Genomic DNA, 23,241 nt, shown 5'->3' with positions numbered 1-23,241 from the left:
TTGTACTATTTTCTACATTGTAGAATAATAGTGAAGACATCAAAACTATGAAATAATACATATGGAATCAAGTAGTAACCAAAAAAGTATTAAACAAATCCAAATATATTTGAGATTTGGGATTCTTCAAAGTAGCCAACCATTGCCTTGATGACAGGTTTGCACACTCTTGGAAATTTCTCAACCAGCTTTAATAATTTGTCACCTGGAATGCATTTGAAATAACAGATGTGCCTTATTAAAAGTTCATTTGTGGAATTTCTTTCCTTCTTAATGCGTTTGAGCCAATCAGTTGTGTTGTGACAAGGTAGGGGTGGTATACAGAAGATAGCCCTATTTGGTAAAAGAAGACCATATTATGGCAAGAACAGCTCAAATAAGCAAAGAGAAACAACAGTCCATCATTAATTTAAGACATGAAGGTCAGTCAATCCAGAAAATGTCAAGAACTATGAACGTTTCTTCAAGTGCAGTCGCAAAAACCATCAAGTGCTGTGATGAAACTGGCTCTCGTGAGGACCTCCACAGGAAAGGATGACCCAGAATTACCTCTACTGAAGGGGATAAGTTCATTAGAGCTACCAGCCCCAGAAATTGAAGCCCAAATAAATGCTTCACAAAGTTCAAGTAACAGACACTTCTCAACATCAACTGTTCAGAGGGGACTGTGAGAATCAGGCCATCATGGTCAAATTGCAAAGAAGCCACTAATAAAGGACACCAATAAGAAGAGACTTTGGTTTCAACCACTTTGTCTTTGTGAGTGTAGGTGAACGGATGATCTCCGCATGTGTGCTTCCCACCGTGAAGCATGGAGGAGGAGTTGTGATGGTGTGGGGGTGCTTTGCTGGTGACACTGTCAATGGTTTATTTAGAATTCAAGGCACACTTAACCAGCATGGCAACCACAGCATTCTGAAGCGATACACCATCCCATCTGGTTTGCCCATAGTGGGAGTATCATTTGTTTTTCAACAGGACAATGACCTAACACACCTCCAGGCTGTGTAAAGGCTAATTGACCAAGAAGGAGAGTGATGGAATGCTGCATCAGATGACCTGGCCTCCACAATCATCCGACCTCAACCCAGTTGAGATGGTTTAAGATGAGTTGGAACGCAGAGTGAAGGAAGAGCAGCCAAAAAGGGCTCAGCATATGTGGGAACTCCAACAAGACTGTTAGAAAAGCATTCCAGGTGAAGCTGGTTGAGAGAATGCCAATAGTGTGCAAAGCTGTCATAAAGGCAAAGGGTGGCTACTTTGAAGAATCTCAATTATAAAATATTTTTAGATTTGTTTAACACTTTTTTCTTACTACATGATTCCATATGTGTTATCTATGTCTTCACTATTATGGTCACAAGTGTATTTTTTACACCATTTTCTCCTCGCGTTAGGTCTCTTGGCTCTTCTCTGCAAGAGTTCGAGTCATGCATCCTCTGAAACATGGCCCGCCTGGCTCCTACTTCTTATCACCCTGCTCGCTTAACCCGGATGTCAGCCGCACCAATGTGTCAGAGGAAACACTGCTCGCTTAATCCGGATGTCAGCTGCACCAATGTGTCAGAGGAAACACTGCTCACTTAATCCGGATGTCAGCCGCACCAATGTGCCAGAGGAAACACTGCTCGCTTAATCCGGATGTCAGCCGCACCAATGTGTCAGAGGAAACACTGCTACCTTAATCCGGATGTCAGCCGCACCAATGTGTCAGAGGAAACACTGCTCGCTTAATCCGGATGTCAGCCGCACCAATGTGTCAGAGGAAACACTGCTCGCTTAATCCGGATGTCAGCCGCACCAATGTGTCAGAGGAAACACTGCTCGCTTAATCCGGATGTCAGCCGCACCAATCAGAGGAAACACTGCTCGCTTAATCCGGATGTCAGCTGCACCAATGTGTCAGAGGAAACACTGCTCGCTTAATCCGGATGTCAGCCGCACCAACGTGTCGGAGGAAACACTGATCGATTGACGACTGGAGTCAGCTTGCAGGCGACCAGTCCTGTCAAAAGTAGTCGCTAGAGCACGATGAGCCAAGGAAAGCCCCACCGGCCAAACTCTCCCTTACTCCGAACAGCGCTGGGCCAATTGTGCGCTGTCCAATAGGCCCCCGGATCGAACGCCAGGTTATAGTGGCGCCTCAACACACCATGTGAACTTCTTAGGGACACTATGTTTAACAGATGAAAATGAATATGGCTTGTTTGTACATGAATGGATATGACTGAGACAAATGGACTTGTCTGTTCCTAATAGACAGTCCCACTCACAGGGTACTTGTCCAGAGGATCCATTAGCAGCATATCTCCAAATATGGTCTTACAGTAGTTCGCCATTTTCTCCTGCTGCTTCACCCTGGAAAAACATAATACAGCTTCAATGATAATCCATTATTGTCTACATGCAGGTTACAGGATCAATCATATGATATAAATAGTCACATGATATTAATGAACCCAAAGAAATGTTTGTGATGGTAGGGGCACTGAATGCTAAACTTGCATGTTTTTAATTTGAAAAGAGGAGTGAAATGCATTGTCTTACGAGTCCACATGGTTCTCAAAGGAGAGGATGACGGGGTACTGTGACGTCTTGAAGGCGCTTTCCGCGATGGCCTCAATCACATCCTGTCACACAGACAAACAGACAGACAGACCAATCTGGACTCTGGGACATACTAAGTAGACACACAGCATGACTGGCAGTATCAACACAACTCTATCAGACCCAGCTAAACGAGCTGGAGGCAGGCCAAACATCATCAAGGCTGGAGGAAATCCGTGTTTGACAGTAAACTATGCCGAGGCGTTTGGTTTGGTCTGTGTGCCAGTTAGAGTGGAGCTCTGGGTGCCCTTAAATGGCAGTGTTGAGTGAGGGGCCCAGGGGACATATGGTGTGGTGTGCTAAGGCTACCGTGCTGCACGCAGGCTCCAGTGCCCAGGCCCAACATGACACTCTGCGCTGTGTCTCTATTGACACCTGCTGGCAGAGCCACAAAGAAAGCTGTCACTGTGAGACGTAAAGCAGAGGCCACTTCCTGGGGCCCCTGCTACTGTAGGTGCTTGGGTCTGGACTACCGTTGCGTAACAGTAACAGTCAGGGCCCGGCATTAGTGACACTATCTCTGTTGTCTGTGAGTCTTAATGAATCAGGGCTGTGTAAATGGGGACTGCAACAGTGGTCACAATGGGTCAATGCTGTACATTTAGTTAGATGCTTTGTCTTTGGTTGGCACGCACCATATTGGATCAGTAGGACTATTCTCTAGCATTGAGGCTAAGGCTAGAATCCCCCCAAAATAGGTTGTATATTCCTTTAAAAATGTATGAATATTTGGTTTTACAGCACTATTGCACTGTCCAGCACTGAGAGACGAGGGCTGACTGACACCTGACCTTGAACAGAATCTCAGTTGTCATGGTGAAGCCGTGGGTGATAATAGGCTCCTCATCCGGTGGTTTTCCCTTCCAGCAATCCAGCTCCAGGCAGCGGCAGCCGGCCAGCAGACACTGGCGGTACATCTCTGGAGACGACACGCCGGAAAACTGACCAGCTGTGGAGGGATCACAACATTTTTGGGGGGTCATTATACACTTTAGAGACACTCAAAGACGCATTAAAACCACAGTCTATAAGGTTTCCGGTCATTTCAATTAAGGAAATAACCAGAAAGGATTTGTCAAAGATCATTCAGCCATTGTCTTTCTATTGCTTCTACTACTAGCTCTGGGCTCACAGTTTCTGATAAGAAAAATAGGCATTCCCATTTGCATTGCTCTGAGTAGCCTTTTACAACCTTGTGTACCATAGCTTTGTTGAAATGTGTGATAGTTTAAAGACTGTTCCCGTCTCACCCGTCAGGTATGTGTTATGGGAAGACTTGATGAGGTAGTGGGGCAAAGGTTGGCTCATGTCCTGACACTTGGCCAGCTTGTCCAGTATGACCACAGATGTCTCAGGCCCCATCAAGTAGAACAGCAGACCTTCCGGAGAAATCTGACCTGTAGTATAAGATACCTGTGCATTATAACAGTGTTACACATCTCTCTTCTATAAAACACTGGATTTAGAATACAGTAACGATTGGGAATAGAGTGTAGTCAATGATGAAGATTGGCTAATGCAGTAGTAATGTGATGATCTAGACTTCTATGTTAGTTCTCCTGTTCTGACCTTTAGTAATCAAACTGTATATATGTGTCTCTTACCTCTGTTGGAGTTGGAGGAGCAGGGTTCGTACTTCTCGATAAGGGCCTTCACCTGGTCAGGTCTGAAGCGGGGGAATAGCTCCTCATTGAGGCGGGAGTCACGCTGCTTTTCGTTGACGAACTTGGCCAGGCTCTCCTTGGTCATGTAGGGCTTAGCCTTGGCAGAGCTGGAGGGACAATCAGCCGTGACAATCCCATCAACAGCATCTTACATCAGCCAGGGCCCAGACAAACCCTGAGCCAGGGAACTAATGCATGAGCTGGACACTCGACCGACCAACCATTGAGGAGAACATGATGATAATTACACCTGGCATCACCTCATGCCTGTATTCTCCAATTGGTAAGTATGAATGTTACTTACTAGGATGTGAAGATCTCATAGATCTCAGGCCGGGGACAAAGACTCATCAGGAAGAGCTTGAAAGCAGCTTCAGTGAAGACATCCGGCTTCATAGTGTCACCCTGAGAGAACACACAACAGCCTGTCACATTATGACACTTTACTGAAAATAATTCATGATACACTTTTAAAAAGGATTACGATAAGTACTTGGACTACATGGGTGCAGACCCCAGAATTGTGACTGTTGAAAAACACTGGGGTTTCTCTCTGACCTTTCCTTTGGGGAGGTGTGCTGAAGCTAGAGCTCCCTCCACCCTCTTCTTATCAGCTGGAAACAGCTTGTAAATACTGAGGATGGAAATAAAGACAGCTAATGAGAGGCTTGAATGTAGTTTAAATTGACTGAATCTGTTCAACTGTTGTTGTACACTCGTAGGAAAAAGGGTTCTAAAAGGGTTCTTCAGCTGTCCCCATAGGAGAACACTTTTTGGTTCCAGGTAGAACCCTCCATGTAGAACCCTCCTATGGGGACAGCCAAAGAACCCTTTCAGGTTCTAGATAGAACCTTTTTTCCCTAAGAGTGCAGGTGTTAAACCAATTCGACATGACATTGTCTGTGGCTCACTTTTTTACAGGGATCTTGCCATCCTTATTGGTCTGAAGGGAGATGCGGACATACCTAGGATGGAGAGGTTATTCAAAAAAAATGTCATCTGATTTACTGGCTAACAACATAGAGAGAGACCGGTCCATGTCCACTCACATTTTCTCCATGAAGACTTGTCTGCATGCGTTGTTCCTCGATGGGTTGTAAGCAATGGACAGGATATCAGCAGCCCAGTTCTACAACATCACACCATAGCTGCATGAAATAGCTGTCTGGATTTATGACATGTCCTGATAATATTGTTTTATTTGTGACCACTAGGGGGCACAGAACTGATCTGTGCTTCAGGAAGAGAGAGTCACGCATGTTGACTGTCTATCAATTGTTATTTTCATTAGAGTTGATTAAAACCGGATATTGTAGTCGTAAACTCAAAAAGAGGGCTAGGACAGAGGCTGCTTTGTGGTGGAAATGAAGGCTTATATATTAGTGGTTGACCTGAGGATAGAGCTGCAGAGCCAGTATGGAATCAGGCAACGAATATCACTTAAACAAATGTTGGTGGTAAGGTGATGCTGATAGGTATGTAAACATCGAGAGTAAATTTGCCTATCTCATTATGTTTAATTTATATATATATATATATATATATATATATATGTATGACACTTAATCATTTGAAGTAATTTTACATGCAGTACGGGCAGTATGAGCTCTGGTTATGTCATGTTGCTGTAAAGAAGATGGAACGATGTAAGGATTATGAATGTGTATTACCTGTGTCACTTTCTCCTTGTAAGCAAAGAAATTGTGGTAAGTCAAATTCACCATGTCAGGGCCTGTGACAACAGTCAGGGTTTTGACTAGATGGTCGCTGTTTGGAAAATCCAGGTTGAACACATTCCTGACTTTAGGGTGCTGTTGATGAGAACGGACAGACATTTGTAAAAACCTCAATTCCAGTGACCACAAGTAATTGTTCCTTTGTACCTATGTTATCGCAATGTCTGTTTGGAGAGAGGGAAATGAGCCCTGCTGCACCCTGGTGTCTGTTTTCCATACACAGGACGCCTGGGAGCTCGAGCTGGACCAGGCAAATCAGTGCATGCAAACTCCCGACCAGAGCTGAGAAACATGAGAGCAGCAGCTCAGCAGAGGAACTGGGGAGTTACTATGCCCTCAACTACTACAGTACCAACAGATCAATGATGCTACAGCATTTTGTTTTGATACAGTATCCATGGCTTATAGAAGAGCAACTGCTCTCCTTGACGGCAACACATAAGACAGACTGCATAGATAGATGGCACACCAGCTATGGGGATGATGTTGTTTATCCCCCAGGGAATAGCTGTGACCTCCCCCAGTAGTAGGGAGTAATGGCTGCATACTGAAACTCTCTATGGAGACAGCTCAGTGTGGGAGAAAGCAGTGGGAGAAATTCAAACTGTCAAACTCAATCATATCTCTACAGCTTGATCTGCAGCACAGAAATCACACAGCTGGGCTCTCGCTTTGGCTGCAATCACATCACTAACACTGTGTGTGTCTGGGTGTGTGTGTGCACTGGCATTGTGTTTATTGCTGATTTTGCAATGCAAATTCCCCCTCAATTATACAACACAGAATGCATGCAGAGGTTTTTACAGACAAACAGATAGAGAGTGGTTGTATTGAGTGGATCACGCAGCAGTGAAAGCATTATAGCCCTTACATAATGGTACTCACTTTAGGAAGTTTTGCATATTTTCCTGATCTGGTATCTCTGATGTTTGCAACATCCAGGAACTCTGTCTCCTAGGAATGAGGAATTATAAAATGAAAACCCACTGAGTGTACAAAACATTGAGGACACCTTCCAATTATTGAGTTGCACCCCCTCCCCCCCCCTTTCCCTCAGACTAGCTTCAATTTGTCGGGGCATGTTGACTCCAATGCTTCCCACAGTTGTGTCAAGTTGGTTGGATGTCCATTAGGTGGTGGACCATTCTTGATACACACAGGAAACTGTTGAACATTAAAAACCCAGCAGTGTTGCAGTTCTTGACACAAACCGGTACACCTCGCACCTACAACCATACCCCGTTCAAAGGCTCTTAAAATCTTTTGTCTTACCCATACACCCTTCTGAATGGCACCCATACACACTCCATGTCTCAATTCTCTCCAAGCTTAAAAATCCTCCACTACATCTACACTAAGTGGATTTAACAAGTGACATCCATAAGGATCATAGCTTTCACCTGGATTTGCCTGGTCAGTCTGTCGTTAAAAGAGCAGGTGTTCCTAATGTTTTGTACACTCAGTGTGAAGTAGAACCCACTGCATACTGAGAAAACAAATGATATCTTTCTGACTATGATAAAACAATTATTATTTTATGATTGCATCAAGAGATAGGCTTCACCCATATTCAACTGTAATATGCTTTTCTATTACTTGCATGAATACTCTGTATGGAAGCTCCCACACTGTAAGCACACGTGTGTATTTAAGCCTCGGTGGGCATCAGAATGTACTGCAGACCAGAAGGTGCCGAGAGAGAGGAGAGAGGAGAGAGAGAGAGGGAAAGAAAGAAAGAAAGAGCAAAAGAGAGAGAGAGAGAGAGAGAGAGAGAGAGAGAGAGAAGAGAAGCCCAATGAACATTGTTCTGAATTCATCTTTGCAGCGCAGAAGGCTGGTAAAACCCACATCAGCTTCAATCAATACAATCCACAAGGCTGCTGGGACTGTGAGGCGCAATGCAACACTCTAAACCATTCCTCAGCTAAATGTAATTCACTGTTAACATACAGTACATTGTGGTTACAGCGGTTGAGGCTCTAAGTCATCCCACAGCCTGACGGACCCCATTCTAGAGCTGTGGAGCCTGAGGCAGCCAGAACACATTTCATATGGCCTGGATTTAACACATAAGGACCTAAACTGCTCAACTAAGCAACCAGGCAGATTATATAAGGGGGCAATATTTACTCACTGTAACCCAATTATTTGGCAGTAATTATCTCATTGTACAATGTCGCTTCTGTTACCTTACCTTGCTTTGGTTAGTCCAGTAGAGGTAGTAGCCCTTAGGGTCCATTTTCATGGTGACAGGCACAGTCTTGGTTGACTCCTAATTGAGGAGAAATACATTTTGAGTTATTGCAAACCTTATCACATAATTTATACTTGGCCCAGCTAGTTTTGTGACAGAGCTATAGCTCGGGGTCTTGAGGACAGACAGCTTGTATTATTTATAGAGGCAACACTGGAAATTGTAATGGATGTTTTACATCAATGGACTCTTTGTAAATGCAATGTATTTTGGAGAGATCTTTCTATGATTCTCATTCAAAGTGAACTAATGAACTTGTTTTCAATAGAAGATTTTCTCCAGGGATTTACTGCACTTTCAAGAGTAGCCAACTCACCTCTGACCATTTGGTAAACCTGTCTCCTTTGACCAAGTAGAGTTTGACCTCTGGTGGCTCCAGGGTATACCGTCTCTTGTCCATTGTGTTGGTCCCTCTATTGTCTCCTCTCCTGTTGTGTGACTGGTGGAGGTGACCCCTCTACACCATGGAGCTGACCAGTGACTGATCAACCCTACCTGTACTCTCACTGTGCCCTTGGAGAGATGTACTGTAGCTACAGTCAGACACAGGTAGGGATGACAAGGGAGGAGGCACCCCAACAAATATGCATTGCAAATGAGCCCAGCAATAAAAATGACATTATTTGACTTGGTGAAAGGGTTGTCAGAAAATCTAACTTAAATAGTGTGACACTGAATGCACAAAATGTTTGATGATGATATGAATTAGTATTCTGTTTACAAATCTAATTTATTTTGATCATCCCCTTGCCACTGGCAAATAATGACTGAACTTCCATGGACCTGAGCTTTAATTTAGTCTGTTAATGTTTTTCCTCTTCTCCAGACACATATTTTACAACACAATCACAGCATGCTGCTGGACATAACAATCAGTTCCCAAATGTAGACTGCATACTGTACAATATTGAGAGACAATTGCCAGGATTCTTGTTCTATCTGTGATGGATTACTGGTCTAATGGTATATTGATTTTAATAATGTGGTGTAGAGAAATGAAATGTACTGTATCATGTTAGATGGCCAGAGGTGGCAGAGAGCGCACTGATTAATGCTGATTCATTGCTTCTGCTTCTGACTGTTCCCTGTCATTTGTGTAATATGCAAATATCCACTTGAGAGCAATACTTTAGGACAATTGCATAGGGATAGGAGGACCCAAGTTACATAAGGACAGGAGTGTTTGTGGTAGGCCTAATAATAATGTCCTACATTAGATCAAATAGAACATTATATTAGATCAAATAGAACATTATATTAGAACAAATAGAACATTATATTAGAACAAATAGAACATTATATTAGAACAAATAGAACACTATATTAGATCAAATAGAACATTATATTAGATCAAATAGAACATTATATTAGATCAAATAGAACATTATATTAGAACAAATAGAACCTTATATTAGATCAAATAGACCATTATATTAGATCAAATAGAACATTATATTAGAACAAATAGAACATTATATTAGATCAAATAGAACATTATATTAGATCAAATAGAACATTATATTAGATCAAATAGAACATTATATTAGATCAAATAGAACATTATATTAGATCAAATAGAACATTATATTAGATCAAATAGAACATTATATTAGATCAAATAGAACATTATATTAGATCAAATAGAACATATTAGAACAAATAGAACATTATATTAGAACAAATAGAACATTATATTAGATCAAATAGAACATTATATTAGATCAAATACCACATCATTCACACTTTTCAAGGGGAAACTTGATGTATGGCAATATTTCCAAGGCAGCAATAAAAGCATACAGTATGTACAACATACAGTATCCAGCATGTACACTGTAGAGTTTCTAAGTCAAAAGTACCTGCATGTGATTCATGACCCAAGCCCAGCTCAGTTACCCCCTACCATTGTGTCACAGAGTCATCATAATGCTTTGGCAAATGTACATTATAGCAGGGGCATTGGTAGACGCCATGTAATTAATCTAATGTATGTCCCTCTAACTGCCCTGAATGCCTCTGCTGATCCTACAGCTATTGTATGCAGCAATCGTGTGCCTATGAACCAGATTTATGCTGTGAGCTCTGAGGAGGTGTGCTCTAGTAGGAAGACCACTGGATGCAACTCACCCTGCACTAGCACAAACAACATGAGAATTTCTACTTCTGCTAAGCTTCCCAGTAAAGCAATGAAAACAAACAAGCATACCAGAAAAGTGCTCAAAATAGCCTACGTTAACATATGTAGCTTAACAAAGAAGGTTCATGCAATTAATAACTTGCCAGTAACAAAGGACATTCATATTCTGACTATCTCTGAAACTCACTTAGACAATACCTTTGATGATACAGTGGTAGCAATACAAGGTTAGAACATTTACAGAAAAGACACAAATGCTAGTGGTGGAGGTGTTGCTGTTTATAGTCAGAACCACATTCCTGTCAAGATTAGAGAGGATCTCATGTTAAATACTGTTGATGTAATATGACTACAGGTTCATATGCCTCACCTAAACACCCGTTCTTGTGGGAAGCTGCTACAGACCACCAAGTGTTAACAGTCAGTATCTGGATAACATGTGTGAAATACTTGATAATGTATGTGATATCAACAGAGAGGTATTTTTTCTGGGTGATTTAAATATTGACTGGCTTTCGTCAAGCTGCCCATTCAAGAAAAAGCTTCAAACTGTAACCAGTGCCTGCAACCTGGTTCCGGTTATCAGTCAACCTACCAGGGTATTTACAAAGAGCACAGGAATGAAATCATCAACATGTATTGATCACATCTTTACTAATGCTGCAGAAATGTGCTTTAATTAAAGTGGTATCCAAATCCATAGGATGTGGTGATCATAATATAGTAGCCATATCTAGGAAAACCAGTTCCAAAGGCTGGACCTAATATAGTGTATAAGAGGTCATAGAAGAAGTTTTATAGTGATTCATATGTTGATGATGTAAAGAATATTTGTGGTGTGTAATGAGGCGCAACCAGACACTACACTTCACACATTTAGGAAATTGCTTATCCCAGTTACTAACAAGCATGCACCCATTAAGAAAATAACTGAAAAATGTTAAATCCCTGTGGATTGATGAGGAATTTCAAAATTGTATGGTTGAGAGGGATGAGGCAAAAGGAATGGCAAATAAGTCTGGCTGCACAACCGATTGGAAAAGTTATTGCAAATTGAGAAATTATGTGACTAAACTGAATAAAAAGAAGAAACAATACTATGAAACAAAAATAAATTACATAGAGAATGATAGTTAAAAGCTTTGGAGCACCTTAAATTACATTTTGGGAAACAAGGCCAACTCTGCGCCATCATTCATTGAATCAGATGGCTCATTCATTACAAAACCGACTGATATTGCCAACTACTTTAATCATTTTTTCATTGGCAAATTAGCAAACTTAGGCATGACATGCTAGCCACAAACGCTGACACTAAACATCCAAGTATAGCTGACCAAATTTTGAAAGACAAGAATTGTACTTTTGAATTCCATAAAGTGAGTGTGGTAGAGGTGAAAAAAGTATTGTTGTCTATCAACAATGACGAGCCACGGGGATCTGACAATTTGGATGGTGTCACCGCCGTCGATAGAAGTGGACCATGGTGCATTGTGGTGAGCTTAAATTTTATTTTTTATTTAAAATGTCGCCAACAAAACAAGAAACGAAGAAACAACCGTGAATTTTACAGGGCTATAGTGTCACTAACAAAGATAACTACCCACACTGAAAGGAGGGAAAACAAAACAGAATGCCCACCCCACATCACACCTAACCAAATAGAGAAATAAAACAGGTCTCTAAGGTCAGGGCGTGACAGTAACCCCCCCACCCAAAGGTGCGGACTCCGGCCGCAAAACCTGAACCTATAAGGGAGGGTCCGGGTGAGCAGCTATCCGTGGTGGCGCCTCTGGTGTGGGGACCCTCGCGGCGGGCCCCAGACTGGGCGCCGTCGCTGGGGGCCCCGGACTGGGCGCCGTCGCTGGGGGCTCCGGACTGGAGGCCGTCGTTGGAGGCTTCGTGCCATGACTCCTCACTGGAGGCTTCGTGCCATGGATCATCACTGGAGGCTTCTTGCCATGGATCATCACTGGAGGCTTCGTGCCATGGATCATCACTGGAGGCTTCGTGCCATGGATGGATCATCACTGGAGGCTTCTTGCCATAGATCATCACTGGAGGCTTCTTGCCATGGATCATCACTGGAGGCTTCTTGCCATGGATCATCACTGGAGGCTTCTTGCCATGGATCATCACTGGAGGCTTCTTGCCATGGATCATCACCGGAGGCTTCGTGCCATGGATCATCACCGGAGGCTTCGTGCCATGGATCATCACTGGAGGCTTCGTGCCATGGATCATCACAGGAGGCTTCTTGCCATGGATCATCACAGGAGGCTTCTTGCCATGGATCATCACTGGAGGCTTCATGCCATGGATCATCACTTCAGGACTCACCAGGTTCACCAGGCTGGGAAGACATACAGGAGGCCTGGTTCTGGGAGCGGGCACAGGATACAGTAGGCTGTGGAGGCGCACTGGAGGTCTCGAGTGTAGAGCCTGCACAACCAGTCCTGGCTGGATGGTTACTTTAGCCCGGCACGTGCGGGACGCAGGCACAGGACGCACTAGGCTGTGCAGATGCACCGGAGACACAGTGCACAGAGCCGGCGCAGGATATCCTGGGCCGTAGAGAAGGTAGCGCACCGGGCTATGAACGCACACTGGAGACACCGTGCACTCCACCGCATAACACGGTGCCTGACCAGTACGACGCTCGCCACGGTAAGCACGGGAAATTGGCTCAGGTCTCCAACCTGACTCAGCCAGACTCCCCATGTGCCACCCCCCAAAAAATTATGTGGGGGCTGCCTCTCGTGTCTGCTCTGTTGCCGTGACTCCTGGTAGCGAAGTCATTCCTCCCTCGCTACTTCAGCCTGTTTCCATGGCAGGGTCATGTCCCTGCCATAACCTCCTCCCATGTCCAATATGTCCTCCATTCTCTCTTCTCCCGGGCCCAGGATCCCTGCTCCTCCTGGCCACGCTGGTTGGTCCTTTGGTGGTGGGTAGTTCTGTCACGGCTGTCGAAGAAAGTGGACCAAGGTGCAGCGTGATGAGATTACATTTTCCTTTTTATTTAGAATGTCACCAACAAAACAAGAACCGAAGAAACAACCGTGAAGCTTACAGGGCTATTGTGCCACTAACAAAGATAACTACCCACACTGAAAGGAGGGAAAAAGGGAAACCTAAGTATGTTTCCCAATCAGAGATCACGATAGACAGCTATCCCTGATTGAGAACCATACCCGGCCAAAACATAGAAATAAAGAAACATAGAAAACAAAACATAGAATGCCCACCCCACATCACACCCTGACATAACCAAATAGAGAAATAAAACCGCTCTCTAAGGTCAGGGCGTGACATATGGAAAATTACAGAGGATAATAGCAGACGATATCGCCACTCCTATTTGCCATATCTTAAATGTAAGCCTACTAGAAAGTGTGTGTCCTCAGGCCTGGAGGGAATCAAAAGTCATTCCACTATCTAGGAATATTAAAGCCAAATCTTTACTGGCTCAAATAGCCGACCAATCAGCCTGTTACCAACCTTTAGTAAAGTTTTGGGAAAAATTGTGTTTGACCAGATACAATGCTATTTTACAGTAAACAAATTGACAACAGACTTTCAGCACACTTATAGGGAAGGACATTCAACAAGCACAGCACTTACACGAATGACTAAGGATTGAGAGAGAAATTGATGATAAAAAGATTGTGGAGGCTGTTTTTTTAGACTTAAGTGCTGCTTTTGACAATATCGAAAAATGTGATATGTGTTACGGCTTTACACCTCCTGCTATATTACGGATAAAGAGTTACCTGTCTAACAGAATACAGAGGGTCTTCTTTAATGGAAGCCTCTCCAACATAATCCAAGTAGAATCAGGAATTCCCCAGGGCAGCTGTCCCTTACTTTTTTCTATCTTTACTAATGACAAGACACTGGCTTTGAGTAAAGTTAGTGTGTCTATGCATGCGGATGACTCAACACTATTTTTACCTTTATTTAACTAGGCAAGTCAGATAAGAACAAATTCTTATTTACAGTGTGTTAACTGCCTTGTCCAGGGGCAGAACAACAGATTTTTACCTTGTTAGCTCGGGATTCGATCTAGCAACCTTTCGGTTACTGGTCCAACGCTCTAACCACTAAGCTACCTGCTGCCCACTAGGTAACAGGCCGCCCCTATACACATCAGCTACTACAGCGACTGAAACAGAGAGCTGCAGTTAGTTTCAGAATGGGTGTCAAGGAATAAGTCAGTTCTAAATATTTAAAAAACTAAAAGCATTGTGATTGGGACAAATCATTCACTAAACCCTAAACCTCAACCAAATGTTGTAATACATAATGTGGAAATTGAGCAACTTGAGGTGACTAAACTGCTTGGAGTAACCCTGGATTGTAAACTGTCATGGTCAACACATATTGATACAACATTAGCTAAGATGGGGAGAAGTCTGTCCATAATGAAGCGCTGCTCTACCTTCTTAACAGCACTATCAACAAGGCAGGTCCTACAGCCTATAGTTTTGTTGCACCTGGACTACTGTTCAGTCGTGTGGTCAGGTGCCACAAAGAGGGGGAAAAATGTGCAATTTGTGTCACGCCCTGACCTCAGAGCTTTTTATGTCTCTATTTTGGTTTGGTCAGGGTGTGATTTGGGTGGGCATTCTATATTCTTTATTTCTATGTTTTGTGTTTCTATGTTTTGGCCGGGTATGGTTCTCAATCAGGTACAGCTGTCTATCATTGTCTCTGATTGGGAATCATACTTAGGCAACCTGTTTTGCCAACTGAGGTTGTGGGATGTTGGTTTTTGTTAGCTCTGTGTAGCCTTCAGAACGTGATGTTATTTTTGTTGTTTTGTTTAGTGTTCAGTTGAAATAAAGTATGAACACTTACCACGCCGCACCTTGGTCCACTTCTTCCGACAAGCGTTACAATTTGCTCAGAAGAGGGCAGCACGGCTGGCCCTTGGATGCACACAGAGAGTAAACATTAATAATATGCATGTCAATCTCTCCTGGCTCAAAGTTGAGGAGAGATTGACTTCATCACTACTTGTATTTGTGAGAGGTAACGACATGTTGAAAGCACCGAGCTGTCTTTTTAAATGACTAGCACACAGCTCAGACACCCATGCATACCCCACAACACATGCCATCAGAGGTCTCTTAACAGTCCCCAAGTCCAGAACAGAATATGGTAGGCGCACAGTACTACGTAGAGCCATGACTGAACATAACCTGTTATTGAAAAAACATGTGTTATAGCTTTTCAGAGCTATCAATCTAATAGAACTAATATAACTCAAATGGTTTTCTTTAATGGAAGCTTCTCTAATGTCAAACATGTAAAGTGTGGTGTACCGCAGGGCAGCTCTCTAGGCCCGCTCTTTCTATTTTTACCAATGACCTGCTGCTGGCATTAAACAAAGCATGTGTGTCCATGTATGCTAATAATTAAACCATATACCCATCAGCAACCACAGCTAATGATGTCACTGAAATCCTTAACAAAGAGTTGCAGTCTGTTTTGGAATGGGTGGCCAGTAATAAACAGGTTCAGAACATCTCTGAAACTAAGAGCATTGTATTTGGTACAAATCATTTCTTAAGTTCTAGACCTCAGCTGAATCAGATAATGAATGGTGTGGCTGTTGAACAAATTGATGAGACTAAATTACTTGGCGTTACCTTAGATTATAAACTGACATGGCCAAAACATATAGATTCAATGGAAGTAAAGATGGGGAGAGGTCTGTCCGTAATAAAGAGAGGTCTGTCCGTAATAAAGCAAGTTCTGTAGAATCTAGTTTAGTCTAATATTTATTATTGTCCAGTTGTGTGGTCCAGTGCTGCAAGGAAAGACCTCATTAAGATGCAGCTGGCCCAGAACAGAGTGGCACATTTTGGCTAAGAGTTGAGGAGAGACTGACTGCATCACTTATTTTTATAAGAAACATTGTGTTGTAAATTCCAAATTGTTTGCATAGTCAACTTACACACAGCTCTGACACACACACATACCCCACCAGACATGCCACCAGGGGTCTTTTCACAGTCCCCAAATCCAGAACAAATTCAAGAAAGCTTACAGTATTATATAGAGCCCTTATTGCATGGAACTTCCTTCCATCTCATATTGCTCAAATAAACAGCAAACCTGGTTTCAAAAAACAGATAAAGCAACACCTCACGGCACAACGCCTCTCCCCTATTTGACCTAGATAGTTTGTGTGTATGCATTGATATGTAGGCTACATGTGCCTTTAATTTTTTTTAATGTAGTTCTGTCCTTGAGCTGTTCTTGTCTATTGATGTTCTGTATTATGTCATGTTTCATGTTTTGTGTGGACCCCAGGAAGAGTACCTGCTGCTTTTTGCAACAGCTAATGGGGATCCTAATAAAATACCAAATACCAAATGACTAACTGATGCAAGCAGTAGAATCAGATAAAAACAACTGATACAAATACCTTATGGAACAGCGAGGACTGTGAAGCAACACAAACATAAGCGCAGACGGATACACACATGATAACATACACACTATACACACACATACACATGGATTTTGTGTTGCAGATATGTGGTAGTGGAGTAGGGGCCTGAGGGCACACACTTAGTGTGTTGTGAAATCTGTTATGAATGTATTGTAATGTCTGCCTTAATTTTGCCAGACCACAGAAAGAGTAGCTGCTATTGGGGATCCATAATAAATTCAAAATACAAATGTAATGTAGCCTATCAATGGATGGAACAGGATCAATTGGAAAAAACTGTTTTTGATCACTCATATTTCTCACTCTTCATCTAAATCTGGCAGGCAAATAAGTCAGTCAAGCCCCCAGTCACCTGCCCAGCTAGCAATGAGGAATCGGCCCAGAAGCGGCCCTCTTCCGGGGGGCTGGAACTGATTGAATCGGGACAGAATCGGCTTTCGGACTCGGCCCGGGAATCAAAATGAATGACTTCTCAGAATCGGCCTGATGCAAATGTAAATAAATTTATACACAATTACCCGGTTTAGTCATTTTAAATATTACTATAATACATTTTATGCATACAAATTATACGCATCTACCAAAAAAAATATGTTTTGTCGGAGGAAACACTCTACACCTGGTGATCGTGTCAGCTGCGCCGCTGCGCCACTCCGGAGGCTCCATTCACAAAGTCTTTCGTGCTTATCAATTGCCTTGCACAAAGTACCGAAATACTCAAATACAACTTAAACAGAACTCTTAAAGAATGTCATTGAAATGTTAATTGTATTTTTTGATCACAGTAACAATGAGAAAATATGGAAAAATAAATAAAAATGAAAAGTGAATTATATTAAGCAGCCAGTGTAATCATCTGCCAGAGAGTATCCCCAAACGGCCCGAGACACAAGTAATACATTTGGGCCAGATAACTGTCACCGGAATCGTCCCGAACTCAATACCTGCATCCTAGCCAAAAGTAATACTGCCTAACACCGCCCAGACTCGGGCCACATGACGTCGGTCAAGTCTGACTCTCAGCCGAGTGCCCCGACTCTCAGCCGGAATCGGCCCAGATCCACTGTGCTAGCTGGGTGAGAACGTGTGTAATGTGTTGCCTGACCACACGCTGGTCACAGATGAACTACAGCCAAGAAAAGAAGTGGTATTGACAGTCAGGGTCGCGACCCATAGTGGGGTTGATGGGGAACTGTAGTGGGGTAGCCCCCCCAAAATAGCAATAAAAATAATGATTAAATTACCAGTACAGATTATTGTATGGGACAATACACAACGTTTTTGAAACAGATAATTTGACAAATAAAAATGTATTGAGTAAATGTATATATTGGTTTATTTTCATTGTGGTTATTTGTTCATGTACAAATCCAAATTTTACGATTTTATGGTTGTGTCATTAGATTTGGGGAAGGGTGGGGTCAGCATGAAATTCTTGGGGGGAAAATGGGGTCGCCAGAAGTTCTGGAGGAAAAAATGGGGTCCTCGCTGAAAAAGTTTGAATACCACTAGCTATCCCATATGAACACGCGCACGCAAACGGCACACACGCTCGTGTGCACTCAATGATTTGATGGGCTCCCAGAGGTCTGAGATGAACCTACATTCTTACTCTTAAGACATTATTTAGAAATGGCATTCTCAGAAGATATGTGAACCTGTTTGTTAATCTAAGAACATATACCGTAAGTATGAGTCAAATAATCCCAGATGATCCCATGAGCTGCCATGATTCGCAGACGCTAACATATTTGTTTAAACAGCTGACCTTTCAAGCTATTGACTCAATCCGTAAATCAATGATGTTTAAATAAAAGGTTTGTATTTCATTCACATATGCTATATGAAATATTTTTCACGCAATGTCCGACTGCTCTGCCAATTTAGGATCAATTGTTGCCATATGCACTTGTAGGACTATCGCGTAATTATCAGCTACTGGCCACTGTCCAAGGTGCTGAAATCATAATGGGTTGGAATCCTGCAGCAAGCGTTGGGACTGCTAAATGTGTCAATTTGAGCCTTCAGTAGTGGTCTCTAGATCATCACAAACTATAAATTCCTAGTCATCAGCTCCACGTTGATGTCAATATGTAAACATAGGCACTCGCTTTGGACAGTTAAACCATGCGCATAAATATATGTCTTTACTCAAGTCGTTTTGGGATGAACTGTGCGTTTGGTGACGTTTCATTAGTTAATCCAGCCCGCTGCATAGCTGCTGGCACTTTAAGAACCTTCACCCCCCCCCCCCCCCACACACCCCCCACACCCCCCACACCCTTAAGTATTTTTAGCTGAGCCATTCACTTCGTTTGTTGTAGGCAACCGTACAGACAGTTGTGTAGGCCTACCGTATGGTCTCACTTAATCGTTTTAATAAATTACATCGAATCCTTTACTGCTGATTCGCTATATTGCTGATTCCTTCAGAAATATTGTTGGAATAAACATTGGTTGTCTGGGATTCTGCTGGCGGATGCTGAAAATCACAAGAGCCCCTGAGCTGCTTGCCTCATCCGTGATGTCCATGATGAAACGCAATGCTGCACTGGGTTTCTGAGACAAATCGCAGTGCCTTCTAGGATGAAATGAATGAACCCAAAATATATTTAGAAATAAAATAGACAGTCAAAGAGCGCGGACGGTCCACAGTAAGGCTGTGGCTCTACGTCTTCTCTCGACCGGATAGGTTCCTGTGTTCTTTTGTATTGTGGATAACAATAAACCTTCAAGACGGACGGGGTGGTAGAGCATCGAGGGAAAAATCGGGGCAATATGAGAGAGCGGGACTTTATGCCCAACATGGAGAGGGGCAAACCTGCCACCTATACGGGGGACAAAAAGGCTAAGATGGCTGCGAAGACGAACAAAAAGTGGGTGAGACTAGCCACTGTCTTCGCATATGTATTGTCTGTGTCCTTAGCAGCCATCATTCTAGCCATTTACTACAGCTTGATATGGAAGCCAACGAGCGCATCCTCTCCAGCGGGAAAGCCGGTGGTGCCAGAGGAGGTCACAGCCTCCGCTAACATCTCAACAAACAGCTCCACAAGCATCAACGTCTTAGACACTAACTCTACACAGACAGAGCTTTTATCTGTCAATGACACCAGGTTAAGCGCAAAGCCTCAGACCAAGGCATTTAACTGGGAGGGCAGAAGCAAGAGCCCCGCCATCATCTCCGACGGCATTTTATCAGAAAGTGCTCACTCGCAACCGAAACGGCTCTACGAGTCTACTCAAAGACACACAGCCGCACAAACTGCGGATAGACCAAACACTGTGGGGAGAGACAGTCAACCGTCTCAGCTCACTGGGGACAATCGGGGTCCGTTGCGCACTGGAGCACACAACCCCATGCATGAGAGAGGGGAGAAGGATGCGGACCGACCAGCTACTGGCAGTGCGGATCAAGCAGCTGCAGATGCTGCTCCTTAAACCTCAAAGGCTCAGCTGCGCACCTCCGCCACGAGCCAACAGGGATTGCACAAAGGAGACTGGCCAGGCCTTTAAACAGTGATCTAACCAGTGTTTGACAGACTTATGCTGCGGTCGGATACAATTGCCTGCAGACAGGCGTCTTCGTGGAACAGATGTCGAAGAACAGGGGATGCTGCGAGAATTGCACAGGCTTCATGCACGTATTTTATTGATATGTTATATACCAATAATCTGAATGAGTATGACTGACAATTATAGACAAACTGCTTCAAAGAAATATTGTTTTTCCCTAAAACACTATGCGTTTTATGTTAGGCTACGTTAGGCTATGCATTAATTGATGTAGGCCTACGTCATCTTTCCTTTGGACGATCTCCACCAAGGTCATTTATTTATATCCATATTATGGACAAGGACATGACATACACCTGTATTTAAAGCTAGAATCCTTACTTGAAACAATAACAAAGCGGCATCCCACCTCTGTTTTGGTAAAACGTTAAGGGATGGGCCTGGAGAAATGTAACCATTCTCAAAGTTATAGACAGAGGTATGGGTGCAAGGACTGACCATTCATTATATTTTAAAAAAATCTAGTTTAACCATGTTTTGAGGCTATACAGTGTTTGTTACTATTTACATTGTTTACAAACATTGGGGTAAAACAAGCTTATATGTTGGGTTCTGATGGGGTAGGACAGTTGAACTCTAAGCTCCTGAGGCATTTAGAAGTTAAATTCTTCGAGAATCAATGGTTATATATCCTTAATAAGTCAAACAATTTAGCACCTAAGGATTCTAGCTTTATTAACTGGTACAGGAGATATGCCTGTGGTTTGTAGGATATGTAAATTACGCATAAACTATGGGCCTCCAATTTTATTCAATAGCATAGCCATTTATTATTGCCATTGATTGGCCGAGCTATTGAACAACAGGAACGCATTTACAAAGCATTGTGTCCTCTATATTTCCTTTCACGGATACATCTGGATTCCTGGTATATAGGAACCTGTATTATTGAGTTAAGCTCAGGTATATGTGCATATAACCATGTAAATGTATTGTGTATTTGGTCATGTATATAGGGCAGATAGTGCACATCCTTTGGCCTTGATCTAACTTCTAGTCTAATTAGATACTTTTTATTGAGACTATGTCACTTAGGTCTAAATCACAAGGAAAATAAACGTCCTATAACATGTTTCTTCGATTAGATTATTATTTTTTTGACATGCAACGCAGATGCAAAGCAACTTAATAATAACCCCTTTAATATTAAACATTCTATTATTTTGAGTGATCTGAAATCGTACATATGGAAAATAATGTCAAGTGTTGATGTTTTGGAGTTTGATAGAAGCTGTTTTCAAATCGCCTAGTCTAATTATCCTCTGGTAAAATATGATGCATTAGATTATCAGGTACATTATATCTCTATCCAGTCTACGGGATTATTGTTGACATAGTTCACTCTTTATCAGCTACCCAGTGGAACAGAGAAGCAGTAATATTCCGGCCAATTATTAGTCCGACAGCTCAAAGGACAGTCAGTTTACTGTCAATGTCTTCATGTGAGCCTGTCATTAAATCTGAGTTTTGCAGCAGGCAAGTGAACAGAGGTATAAAAAAAATAAAAAATGGCCCATTGTTTATCAGTCTGCCACATTTTATAGTCAGATCTCTCTCTCTCTCCATCCTGCTTCTGACTCACTTCTGGTGAACTCTGGAGAGGGGAAAAACAACAAGCCTGTATGTATGTATCTACTTGAACTGAACACACTGAACGGCATGTGAGGGAGGTGTATCGATTGAGCGCTCGGTAGTTACGGTGCAGAAAGGAAGAAGGAATGCATTACACAATACTGGCCGGTACTATTTCCAGCTACCGCTCTTTGAAGGGCTTCTTTTTTTCACTGAGTGGTGGAGAGGTTTTGTTGTGTGTTGCTGGTGGCGAGCATCACAGTGAAATGTAAGCCTCAGTTGAGTAGTGCTGCACTGCAACCCTGTCATGACGACACCTATTGTAAAAGAGCAGGTAGTATCAGGGTACTTTGAACATAATTGTGCACAGAACACACTGGATATCCCTACAGTAGTTTCCCTATAGGCCCTACAATATGTCCGTGACAAGGACGGGGAGGGGGTAGTTAACTTTTGACCTCCCAGTCACCCGGGAGAATGTTTACAGGATGGAGTACTCCGTAGGAGATGGCCGTTGCTGCAACAAAGATCCTATTAAATGACAAATTCTTTGGTTGCTGCCCTTTCATCACTGCTCTGTTTTTCCTAACCATGTGACCTGACCCTAGTCATCACCACACCTCTCAAAAAAAATCACACCTGAGTCAGACAATCTAGCAGAATATAAAAGCTGTCCTGTTGTCCTCTTTTTTAAGGTATGTGTTTAAAAAAACAATGTTTTTTCTCAATCTTACAGCTGCAGCACGATTAGATGTTACAGTATATTGAGCTCAAGCACAGCTACCACTACCGGGGCAATGCAATGCTGAGCAGGCAACGTCTTGGGTCCCGGGGTGTTGAGAGTTACCATTGGTCGTTAGGCTACACAGCTTAATGCCAGCTATAGAGGATGAATTACTGTTGATACTGATGACAGTGTTTGTTATCAGAGCAATAGCACAGCCTAACTTTGGATTTCGCAGAACTTCTTCTGTTTATCAGTCTCAGCATGTACTGCAGTGACACCAAGCATTATTTCAATGTGCCAAAATGCCACCCAGGAGAAACCTTTAAAACAAAGGCATTTTAGAACCGCATTGTCTGAACAAGACACTATCACAATACTTGTGAATAATTAATGAGGGTTTGCAACACAGGAGAGCAATATAAAGCAAGATCATAATAGGCTCTTCAATTAACGTCAGGGAAGAATTATGGGCCCGTGCATTATTACTCAAACTATAGATAGACCCATG

General features: G+C 42.7%; 1 protein-coding gene across 1 annotated transcript in view; it reads right to left on the bottom strand.

Moving 5' to 3' along the window:
* The window catches only part of LOC115138441 (phospholipase C, beta 2), a 29,439-nt gene extending 20,688 nt beyond the window's left edge, over positions 1-8,751 (bottom strand). Inside the window, exons 1-13 of the mRNA XM_065025676.1 lie at positions 8,578-8,751; positions 8,202-8,279; positions 6,893-6,961; positions 5,942-6,082; positions 5,321-5,400; positions 5,183-5,236; positions 4,830-4,905; positions 4,576-4,676; positions 4,212-4,378; positions 3,858-4,004; positions 3,399-3,556; positions 2,548-2,630; positions 2,274-2,358 (exon numbers count right to left, since the gene is read on the bottom strand). Of these exons, the coding sequence (XP_064881748.1) occupies positions 2,274-2,358; positions 2,548-2,630; positions 3,399-3,556; positions 3,858-4,004; positions 4,212-4,378; positions 4,576-4,676; positions 4,830-4,905; positions 5,183-5,236; positions 5,321-5,400; positions 5,942-6,082; positions 6,893-6,961; positions 8,202-8,279; positions 8,578-8,661 (1,323 nt within the window). The 5' untranslated portion in view covers positions 8,662-8,751. The remainder of the gene's footprint in view (positions 1-2,273; positions 2,359-2,547; positions 2,631-3,398; positions 3,557-3,857; positions 4,005-4,211; positions 4,379-4,575; positions 4,677-4,829; positions 4,906-5,182; positions 5,237-5,320; positions 5,401-5,941; positions 6,083-6,892; positions 6,962-8,201; positions 8,280-8,577) is intronic.
* Between the last annotated feature and the right edge of the window lie 14,490 nt (positions 8,752-23,241).

The sequence above is a fragment of the Oncorhynchus nerka genome, linkage group LG12 (genome assembly GCF_034236695.1).
Source record: "Oncorhynchus nerka isolate Pitt River linkage group LG12, Oner_Uvic_2.0, whole genome shotgun sequence".
Taxonomy (NCBI): domain Eukaryota; kingdom Metazoa; phylum Chordata; class Actinopteri; order Salmoniformes; family Salmonidae; genus Oncorhynchus; species Oncorhynchus nerka.
The sequence above is the reverse complement of the archived record's forward strand: the minus strand, read 5'-3'. Positions and strand labels throughout refer to the sequence as shown.